This window comes from Quercus robur, chromosome 4, assembly GCF_932294415.1.
Source record: "Quercus robur chromosome 4, dhQueRobu3.1, whole genome shotgun sequence".
NCBI classification, from domain to species: domain Eukaryota; kingdom Viridiplantae; phylum Streptophyta; class Magnoliopsida; order Fagales; family Fagaceae; genus Quercus; species Quercus robur.
Genome location: NC_065537.1, coordinates 484,575 through 495,230, shown reverse-complemented (window position 1 = coordinate 495,230; position 10,656 = coordinate 484,575). Strand labels below are relative to the sequence as shown.

General features: G+C 34.8%; 1 protein-coding gene across 1 annotated transcript; it reads right to left on the bottom strand.

The window, feature by feature from the left end:
* Positions 1-236: 236 nt before the first annotated feature.
* LOC126720265 (peroxisome biogenesis factor 10) lies at positions 237-5,769 on the bottom strand. The gene is made up of 11 exons (XM_050422585.1): positions 5,104-5,769; positions 4,988-5,019; positions 4,748-4,837; positions 4,380-4,474; positions 4,050-4,257; positions 3,643-3,712; positions 3,487-3,565; positions 2,655-2,788; positions 1,630-1,724; positions 680-771; positions 237-560 (listed from the first exon to the last, which is right to left on the bottom strand). Exons 1-11 carry the CDS (start codon positions 5,297-5,299, stop codon positions 458-460), a joined length of 1,194 nt encoding a protein of 397 aa, XP_050278542.1. The 5' UTR covers positions 5,300-5,769; the 3' UTR covers positions 237-457.
* Positions 5,770-10,656: the final 4,887 nt, after the last annotated feature.

Below are 10,656 nucleotides of genomic sequence, written 5' to 3'. Positions count from 1 at the left end.
TCGTTGTTGGTGAACTTAAACCGTGTTTATGAGATAGGAAAGAAATTCAGAAATGAGGGTGTTGATTTGAGAAATAATCTAAGTTCACCACCTGTGATATGGCTTTTGCAGCATGCCATCTTCAATAAAGAACAAGAAGGTGAAATATTTTCTCCATTTTGAATCTCTTGCTAAATATGGGAGTAATGTTATAATCATGGCGGGGAATTGATTCCATTGATTTTTGCTGCTAGAGATTGAAAAAAATACCTGACACTTGATAAAGGATACAACTAAAATCACCATTGTCAATAATCCCTTATTCATAGATTAATAAATAATGGCCTTGCCATCCTCTGAATGACCCAAGGGGAAAAATTATTTACAATTTGATTTCTTTTCCATTTCTTTTCTATATATTAAAGGAAGCCTCTCTTTATTCATTCTTTAGGGCTGTGCAATAGACCATAATCACATGCTAGAAGTCTGAATGGTACAAACAAACCAGGCTTGAATGAGTTATGGGATTGCGACAAAGAGGGCACTCAGGCTTTTCATTGCACCACTCCATAATGCAGTTCCTACAAGAAAGTGAAACAAAATAATAGAGTGAGAAAAAGGAAGAAGAGGGATGGCAAAGAAAAAAAAAAGGAGGGGTCCAGCAGAGTACATGAATTTTTACAATCTAAAGAAACAGTACCAGCAAAATATGTGGCCACAAGATGTGGCTGTTGGATATTGGCGATTACTCAGGCAGAGTGTACATTTGCTAATTCCACTTGTCGTTTGAGACTGGAAAAGACAGAGAAGTTACAAAATGAAGTTAGACATCCATAAGCTGTTAGGAAAAGGTCACAAGAAAACAGGAAATTCCCATCATACTAACCAGTTAGATGTTTGACATTGAAGTCGTGATATTAGAGTGAGGTGAACCCCCGGCTCTCTTTTTTTTTTCCTCCCTCATTTCTATACTCACTGACTTATAATTTTTAATGAGTAATATGTCCAAATTTTCTGCTTTTATGTTGGTGGAATCATCAGGAATAACCGCTAAATTAATACACAATGAGTTCAAAATTCACTACAAGGGCCAACATTTGAAGATTTTGTACGTTTAAGTTTTGTGATGATTATATATGCTTAGGCACCCCATGAGGCCACTCTTTAACAGTAGGACTTATCCACTTATCCAAGTGTCAATATATGAGTGCACTGCAAAAGCGTTGAATTCAATTACTATAAACCAGTAATCATGTTCTCTGCATTATAATTAATAGTGAAGCACTTTGGCTAATGAGCTCCATAGTTAAAATCGCATCTCCTCTTGGATGGATGAGCATACCAAAAAAATAAGTGAAGCACTTCAACCATATTCACCCTTGGAATGCTCCTGCAAAGGGAATCACATTAAATTCTAGTGCCGTGCTTTGATATTACTTTTGGATGTTCTTGCTTTAAATCTTTGTTATTGAAGTTAGAGAGCCAGGCCCTGAAATTACTGAGCATCACAGAAGAATTGTAAACCTACCTCAGAGACTTTAATTTTGTATCTCCCCTAAACTAACCACCCTCAGCATCCTAAAAATTTATAAATAAATAAAAATAAAAATAAAAATAAACCCCTCCAATGCGAAGACTGGAAATAGATACCTCCAAAGTTGATGAAGAATCAGACAACCAACTTCCTCTATTATTATCTGTGGATATCAAATTGCCTTCCTCATTCAAAACAGGCAAACCACGTCCTGCAAACCCAATAATGGAAGAGAGAAATTAAATATAGTAAACTGCATGGCAACACAATTCGTCAAAATAGTAATAGACATGCCAAAAGAGTTATCACATGGAACTAGTAATGAAAAGGATTGGATCTAATTCATCTTCATCAAGAACTAATATTATTTAAATCATAAAATGACAAAATTTGGCTACAAACTTGATTATAACCAATGCCTACAACTTCTACTAAAAAAATTAATATGACTACATATTTTGAAAATCTAACTGTTTGATTGCATGTATGTTCTTTTATGTTCTTAATATGCATATCAAATTTTGTGCTAATTAGATGTTAGTAACTATTTGACCCATAAACTTATTTTTTATATATAATTTTATACTACAAAAATTTGAAATTTAAACATTTGATTGATAATATAACTACTAACCTTTGATTTTCAAAAATATTTGTAAGGAAGGAGGATATAAGAAGAAACTATAATCCAATGGTGAATTTCTCAAAATTCGCATCCAATAAAAAAAAATATTGAAGGGAGTTGTAACCATTGGTTACAACCAAGTTTGTAGATAAACTTTGTCTTGTTTAAAATAAATAAATAAAATAGCTGTCTCATCAGAAATTTTCAGGTGCTCCAACAGAATCTCACTAAATTTATAAAGTTGATATCTCTCGTTCAATCTAGTGGTTAAGCTAAGATATGGCCTGTGATATATACATAAATAAATACCTATCTAATATATACACACTTTTCTTTCTTTCTTTCTTTTTTGCCAATGTGCATATATAAATGCCTATACATTATGTATGCACATATAGCTAACAACTTCAATATACATGTATAACAAGATATAGCTAGTGTATGATCCTACAAAACTAATAGACTACAAAGAAGGTTAGTGGATAAAGCTACTAGCACTACCAAAAAAAAAACCACCTGCTGTGTTTTGACGGCTCCCAAAGGAAGTATGGTGGACTGAACTTGCAATAGACGATAAATTGCTACGTCGCAATCTTTCAGCAGCAATGACGCATAGCTGAATCAGTAGGAAAACTCCTATTATTTGGTATCTGCAAGGAAGCCAATTGGAAGAGTGAATATTTTAGATTAGCAAGATCTCATATGACTAAAGGTTAAAGATAATCAAATTTCTCATAATTTTTTATCATGATAAGTAAGTTTAGTATCAAGGAGAGGGAGAAGGGAGATTCAAACTAGTGACCTTGTTTGGTGAGGTGTGGTCTCAAACCATTTGAGGTTAAAGACAATTAAATTTCTTTGCAACAGACAAGGTGATAGTGATAAAAAATGTTGCACTAAAACGTACAAGAGAAATCACCCGAGAAAACCAAAAGAACCCCACCCCCCCTCCCCCCTTACAAATAAAACTGAATCTCTCCTTACAGTTTTCTCTCGTACTAAACAATTGAAAAACCATCATCTCCCCACCCTTTTCGTTCCTCTATTTCTTATAACTATATATAAAAAAGGAGAGTTGAGCGGTTTTGTTTTGCACTTGTATGGCGGTGTTGTCGAGTCTTCTAGTCCTTCTAAAATCTATACAACCAAATACAGTATTGTTGAAGAACTAAAAAAAAAAAAACTGTGAACTGGGATTGAGAAGGAAGGAAAAAAAAAAACAAAAGACGAAAGTTTAGAGAGCAAACATCAAACTAAGGGTCAAATTCATTATGTCATTGAATTCAGATTTAAAAGCTCTTTTTTTTTTTTTTTTTACTTGTCAAAAAAAAGATTTAAAAGCTCATACCTGGGCCTTTGATTTGATGGTTTTCCAATGAACACATAACGAATGCCTGCAGCACGTTTTGATATATGATAATAGAGGCCTGGAGAGAAAAAATTTTGAATCAGTAAGATTTTGAATTTCTACTCCCTTAAATAAACTCTGAAAGACAGGAATAACCTTCAAAGTAGAAGAACATTAGGTTAGCACGAAGAACCAATTGCAAAAATTCTCGAGCTAAAGGGAGCACCTGGACATATAAATCTTAAATAAGAAAAGCAGTTCACCATGTGCTCTAACACCCAATTAAAGGAAGCTAAATTGAATACAAAGCACTAAAACTGAGAGGGAATTAGAAGAGAGGGGAGGGGGGAGGGAATGGACATTGTTCCATGGAAAAAAATTATATAAAAGGAACAATCTCATCATATACCTTGTAGACATGGGTTTTCTTTAAGAATAAATAAAAAATAAAAGTTGTAATTCAATTAAACTACATATAAAAACATGACTTAGTTTCAAAAGGTTATATCATATTTTCACATATTAAGGCTGGAGTTAGCAAGATGCCTAAATATCAACTATACCGTAGGCCATCTCTGAACTGCATACAACCATAATCCATTGAATTTCTCTTTCAACCTTATCAGAGAAACAGACACCCCTGATGTGGAGGAGGGTGGAAGATTAGTCACAGTGGAAGATTGAACATGACTGCTTCCTGGAGCATCGTTGTTGTAGGGCTCATCAGACTGTGAATCAGCCAGGACAATGCCACGGGAAACTACTCTAGAACTGTCAAAACAAGAAATTCAGCACTTTCTATGAGTAAAATTTCAATGCAGGCTCAAACTTAATAACAATTATAAAAATATTATGTGTAAAAAATAGAAATCAAAGAGATGGAACTGTTGAACCTAATCCGCTCTGCAATATAAGGAACCGCTGTCTGGTAGACAATGAAAAGAGCACGTCTTGCTGGGTTTGGAGGAATTCCATAAGGTCCTGCAACCTGTTAAAACAACTATTGACCAATCAAAAATAGAACACGTAGTAACATATCAACCACATGGCATCAATGCACTCAGTATGAAGTAAAAACTAAATAAATAATGGTAGAAGATTTAGACAATTGACCTATTAATCATGATCATATAACAAGGTTCATGTCATCCAAATATGGTTGTATCAAGTAGAAGTTAAAGCTGCAGGGTGACTAAGTGTGTGTGTGCAACTTAAACATCAAAATTTATGAATATGAAGAAAGCAAATAATGGGTAGAAACCTGAGTGATGTCACAGTATTCCTCTCCCAATGTTTGTTGCCCTGAACCAGTGGTTAACACATAATAAAGCATCTGCCCCAAAAGTTTTGTCTGCAAAATAAGAAAAACCGGAAATACAATATAACAACCAATATGTTGTCCACAATGCATAACAACAAAAATCATTTTCTTAGCTGTAAAAATCGTTTTAGAGAACTCGTGAATTTTGAAATGAGAAGCTTTGAGAGTCGAAAATCTAACCTCCCTCTGATAAGCTAAAGCAACCCTTGTACCTAAACCAGAGAATTGAAGAGGATAAGGTGAAAAATTGCAAGGAGTGGAAGGAATTGAGGGAAACATATAATAAAGAAACGAACCAAAGAGGTGGCGGAAAGCATCGCGACAGGCATCATAGACGAAGGAGGCATACTGGTCGTCCTTCTCGGCAGCTCTCATTATCTCAGGCTGTGCTGCCACTGGGAATCTTCGTGGTAAGGAAGCCTCGCTACTACTCGTACTCGTGCTCATGCTCATGCTCTCTCCGCCTGACAAATCACCCCTTCCCAATCCCATCTCTCAAATTCAACTTACGGGAATTTGGAAACCACCAATTATTTTCTGAATCTCTGAAAACTGAAAAGAAAGAAGGGTTTCTTGGGAAATAAAGTTTTCTTACAGACACCAAAGCAAACAGTTGGCGCGCAGAAAATTAAAGTTGGAAAGATAGGATGGGATGATAGCTGAGACTGAGAGTGGTAGTGGGTGTTGATTAACGAAATGGGGTTTTGGAAAAAGGGAAAATTGTGAAACAGGCGAAGCATGTGAAATAGAACCTGTTCTGTTTGAGAGGATGTTTGTTTGTGACAGCTAACTTGGCATTGCGCTCCGACAAACAACTCTCACTGCGACTCTCGTATTGCCTAAACTCCCTCTGACCATCGACTGTCACGCAAGGCACATCGATTTTTTTTTTTTTTTTTAAACTCCCGTGACAGGATTTGGATCCGGTGTAATAATCACTGTGCAAAACTTAGGTACAGGATTTGCAATTGGTTCTTCTAACGATTTTAAGTCTTTTTATTTTTATTTTTTTAGCAATATGTAGATACAGCACTTAGTTGGGATTTAGTTAAATAAATACTGTACCTAAGTTTTGCCTTTTTTTTTATAACTTTTTTTTTTTCATCAAAAAAAATATTAAAAGTGATATTTTTAACTTTTAGCCGCACCCATTTAAAAATGTATTACATGATCTCAATCTTTTGTAACATGCTACTGTGAAAGTACATAATCTTAGGTGCAAACATTGAAATATTATTTAATTAAATTCAAATATATGGTTGTCCTGGAGTCTTTTTTGCCCGTTAAGCTAATTCCCCAACATATTATTTATGTGGCCAATTTTAAAATAATTATGTTATGCGACCACTTTTAAAACTCGGAGACTAGATTTCTATGAAAAAAAAAATCATGAGATAATATATATATATATATATATATTTTTTTTAAATTTTCTAGTGAAACTCGAATTTCGAAAGCTCTAATTCTTCACGTTGGAACTCGAGTCTCAATTACTCAACATCCAAAATTGGTTACAAAACAAAAATATTTCAAGACCAGCCACATAATTAATATGTTTGGAAAATTAGCCTCATGGGAAAAGATGCCCCAATCTTGAATAGTCAAACATAATTACAATTATCTTTTTCAAGTTTAATTAAGTTCACTATAGTTATGTGTTTTGAATTTAATTGGAAACCTAATGTACTATATTTTAGTATTACACTAAAACTATCAAGTTTTGATAAGACAACTTTTATTCTTTTACACAACCAAATGAGTGTGTGATAATTCATAACCAAGAAGTTTAAGAACACATTTTTTTTCCACAACTATTGAGGTGTTATATTTGTAATTGGTCAATCAAATTTGGGTTTTTTTTGTGTTTTTTAATACTTGAATTGTTGTATTATTATGCTATGAGAAGTTTTTGTAATTTTGAAACTTGTTTTTATTTTATGAGTTTTAGTTTAATGTATGATTTAATTTAAATAAAATTTAAATAAATTTTTATTTAAAAAAATTAAATGGTTGGGTGGGAGCGGGTACCCAAGAGTGCCCACTAAGACATGACGAGTTTCCTATTCCCTGCCCCACACCCATCTCGTTGTCATTCCTGAATTTCAATGCCTATTAGGCCAACGTAAATTCTTAGCTTCATACTACTTAGTGTTGAATGGTCTTTTTGTGTTACTTCAAAGACACTTTCAAATCCTCTCAATGATTTGAGTATAACACATAGAAATCCAAATAATAGTGCATTCAGTGTTGTTATGCTTTCCATTTTCCAATTTTATATGTGGTGTTGTGATGTCCCTAAGAGGTTTTCTTGCACAATACTTGGGGTTTTTCTCTTTGTGTACTATGACTATGATTTTTTGTGGTTGTGTTCATTTTTATGTTTATTCATGCATGCATGCATGTTAAAGTCAATGGGCTAATTACTAAAACAATTGGGCTTAAATTTAGTAACTAGCATGTAATCTTATGTATATAGGCATGAGATACATTTACAAATAAGCATAACTAAATGCCTATTAAAAGTTTGTAAAGTTTAAATATAATATTTGTATATTTGAAAATATAAAATTGATACTTAAACTTAAAAAATTGATACTGAAAAATATTGTAGCAAAATAATTTTTAAATGTGTGAATAGTACTGTGAGACCCATTTTTAATGAAAAAATTGCTAAAAAGTGAGGTTTGTGGCTCCCGTGAACAGTGCACGGGACCTACTGATGTGTTGAAAAGTCAACTTTTATGGCTACTGTTCATGAACAATAGCCGTAACAGTGAAATTTGTCTCTAAAACACGTGAAAAAAAAAAAAAAAAAAAAAAAAAAAAAAAAAGCCAACACAAACGTGCTGGCAATTTTCAACCGGATCCAAACATAACCTAAGTCTAATATAAATGTAAATTCCATTTTAGTTATTTATTTATTTATTTTTAATTTTTCCTAATTCCTATTGCCAACAATTACGTCAATACCCTATCAAAGTTAGATTAAACATTTTTTTTTACTCTTCAGCTTTTGTACTAATAACACATTTTGCACAAATATTTAAAAATTAAATGGGACATGTGATGCAAAATTAGACTTCAATTGAAAATCTAATTGGATTCCACCCATAGAACTATAGAGGTGTGCATGTGAGATATTCTTGCTTAGGTGAATGAGGATTGTTATTATTGTGGTTTTCTTGACTTCTGTGTTAGTGTTAATGTATCATTCATTTTAGCATAAATTTAATGGCCTTATAGCTGAATTGGCATATCCCCATGCACAAAGTGCTTGGGGGTCTAGTGTAGGGAATATGTGTAGGCTAAGCTGTTTTGGGTTTGTTTAGCAATGAGAGTTGCTTAGAACATCTAGTAGGTGGTTATGCACCTCTAGAAGAACACTAAGTTCCAAAGAAAAGCACACAAAGGCTTAAAATCACTAGTTCTCAAAAAATTGGTTACAAAATAAGAGTACAAGAATACTTATACAATATGTTCTACAACTAACAACCATTAGTATCTTGCCAAGTGTCAAACTAACACTGATTACATCTAATACAAGTAACCAACTCATTAACAAGACTAACTAATTCAGATAAGAATGACTGTCATATAAGCTAATTACCTTAAGGCTTTTGTTTGAACTCAAAGATAGTTGTACGTAACTAACTGTTCTCAACAACTAAGATTGCTAGCTAGAACTTAAACAAAGACATCTTAAAACAGCTTAAAAAATGCTCTTGCATTAGGATGCCCTTCTTAGAAAACACTTGGCCTCAAAGTGCTCTTGGCCTCCTTTGGATCATTGTAAGGAGTTGTGGGTTCTTGTTTTGGTCAGTACTTAGGCCCAAGTGATAACGGGAATCTTGGGCCTCCAAAAAGTTTTATATTTGTTTGTTGGTGGACTAAACTTGGTTCACTGCAGCTATATTGTGCTGATTACGAATCAATTTGTGCACAAAACATGGGCCCTATAACACATACACATTTATATATGCAAACATATACATATTGTAAAATAAGTGGTTGAGGAATAGTAAATGATTATTTAAAAGGTGCAAATAAGGGCATCTGGGATCCTTAGAAAATAGAGTGATATGTTCATTACATTGAATTTTTAGTACATTGGACCCTATTTCTCACTGGGATATGTCACGAGGTTCAAATAAGTTCAAATGTCACAAACTTAGATAGCTCTTTGTAGGCTTCCAAGACTTGTGAGGTTTGAATCCCTTTGATTCCAAGTGTATCCTCAAGCACTTATCACAGGGTCTCTTACAGTGTTTCTCTCTTTTCTCTATTTTCCTGAGGTTTAGTGGCTCTATCTAATGCTTTTTTTTCTCTGATTAATTGTTGCTGAATGAGTTTTGCTGATGGCTTGACCCCCCTTTTATAGTACATTTTTAAGGTTTTTGGCGTACTATTGATTCCCTTTATTTGCTGCCCTGAGTACTAGAACCAATGTTATGTCAGCAACATTGGTGGCTGGTCCTTTCCTCATTTTCTCACTATATTCTTCTTTTGAGGTTTCCTCCCAAAAAGTCCCCAGCTGACCTTTCTCTTTTCGGGGGGTCCTCAAGGTTGACTTTTAATACCCTTTTCCAATACTTTTAGAGAGACTTTTTAGAACCCCTTTTTGGCTGCCTCATTCTTTGTCTTTTTTCTTCAAATAGGCAGATTCCTCCCTGTCAGACTAAAAGATCCCCAACCACCTTCCTTCATAGTTCACCTTCTTGCTTTTCCCAAGGTACCAGGCCTCCCTTCATCAAGTGCTGGTTCCTAAGTCATCATCTGTTTTCAAAGCCTTTTCTTCTGAGTTGTAGGTGGCTAATGGGACATGTCTTTCTTCGTCCCTCGTGTCCATGAGCGTGCTTCCCTGAGCTGTCCAACTCCTCAGCTGATTCTTTCCTGCATTTCCCAAGGATTCCCCTCCCTGGTTTTGGCAACTTTAAGGTATCCTAGTCTAGTCTCTTTCTAGGCTCCTTAGGAGCTCTTCTCACAAAGGTTGGGTCAAACTTCCTCTGCTTTTTCTTCCTTCTCTAAGGCCCATGGCTTACCCATTCATGAGCTTGGGCTTCCTTTTACCCATTTCAAATGGGCTTTAGCTCACGGATTGGGCCTTTCTTGTCTTTGAGGGCCCATTAGTTTTGGATTTCAATACTTGTAATATTTTGAACCTCAACAGGAGTAAGGTGCAACACATTGAAAATATCAAAGATAGACAAGTGGGAAGGTAGCTCATTCTCATGGGCATTGTGATTGATTCTCTTCAAAACCCTACAAGGACCGTACTTCCTTTGTCTCAACTTAGCATACTATCCTTCTAGTCTTCTATCTTTAGAAATCAACACCCAAACTAAGTCTCCAACCTCAAATACCACATGTTTCCTACGTAAGTCAACAATTGCTTTGTACTTCGCATTGGTTACTTCTAACTTGATCTTCACTTGTTGATGAACTTGATGCATAACATTTGCCATATCTTTAGCCTTTGGATGAACTCTCTTGGGCATTGGTAAAGCTACCAAGTCAGTCACACTACTAGGATTGTTGCCATACACAATTTCAAAAGGGCTATAATTTGAACTTCTATTGATAGAACTATTGAAAGCAAATTTTGCTATGGGCAGAATCCCTCCCACTATTTAGGATGGTCCCCAACTAGGCATTAGAAAAGGTTCCCTAAACTTCGATTCACCACTTCTAACTACCCATCAGTTTGAAGATGAAAAGTTGTGCTATAGTCAAGGCTGCTTCCCACTCTTCCACAATGTCCCCCAAAAATGGCCGAGGAACTTAGTGTCCTTATCTGAAACAATGGAATGGAGTAGCCTATGCAACTTGTAGACATCCCTAAAGAAGAGATC

Excerpts from the sequence above, each read along its gene's own strand:
- LOC126720265 (XM_050422585.1), bottom strand. The coding sequence starts at position 5,299 with ATGGGATTGGGAAGGGGTGATTTGTCAGGCGGAGAGAGCATGAGCATG. Across the intron at positions 3,566-3,642 it reads AATGTTCTTCTACTTTGAAG|GCCTCTATTATCATATATCA; the intron begins GTTATTCCTGTC and ends TTTTCTCTCCAG. Across the intron at positions 772-1,629 it reads ATTCTTCATCAACTTTGGAG|TCTCAAACGACAAGTGGAAT; the intron begins GTATCTATTTCC and ends TGTCTTTTCCAG.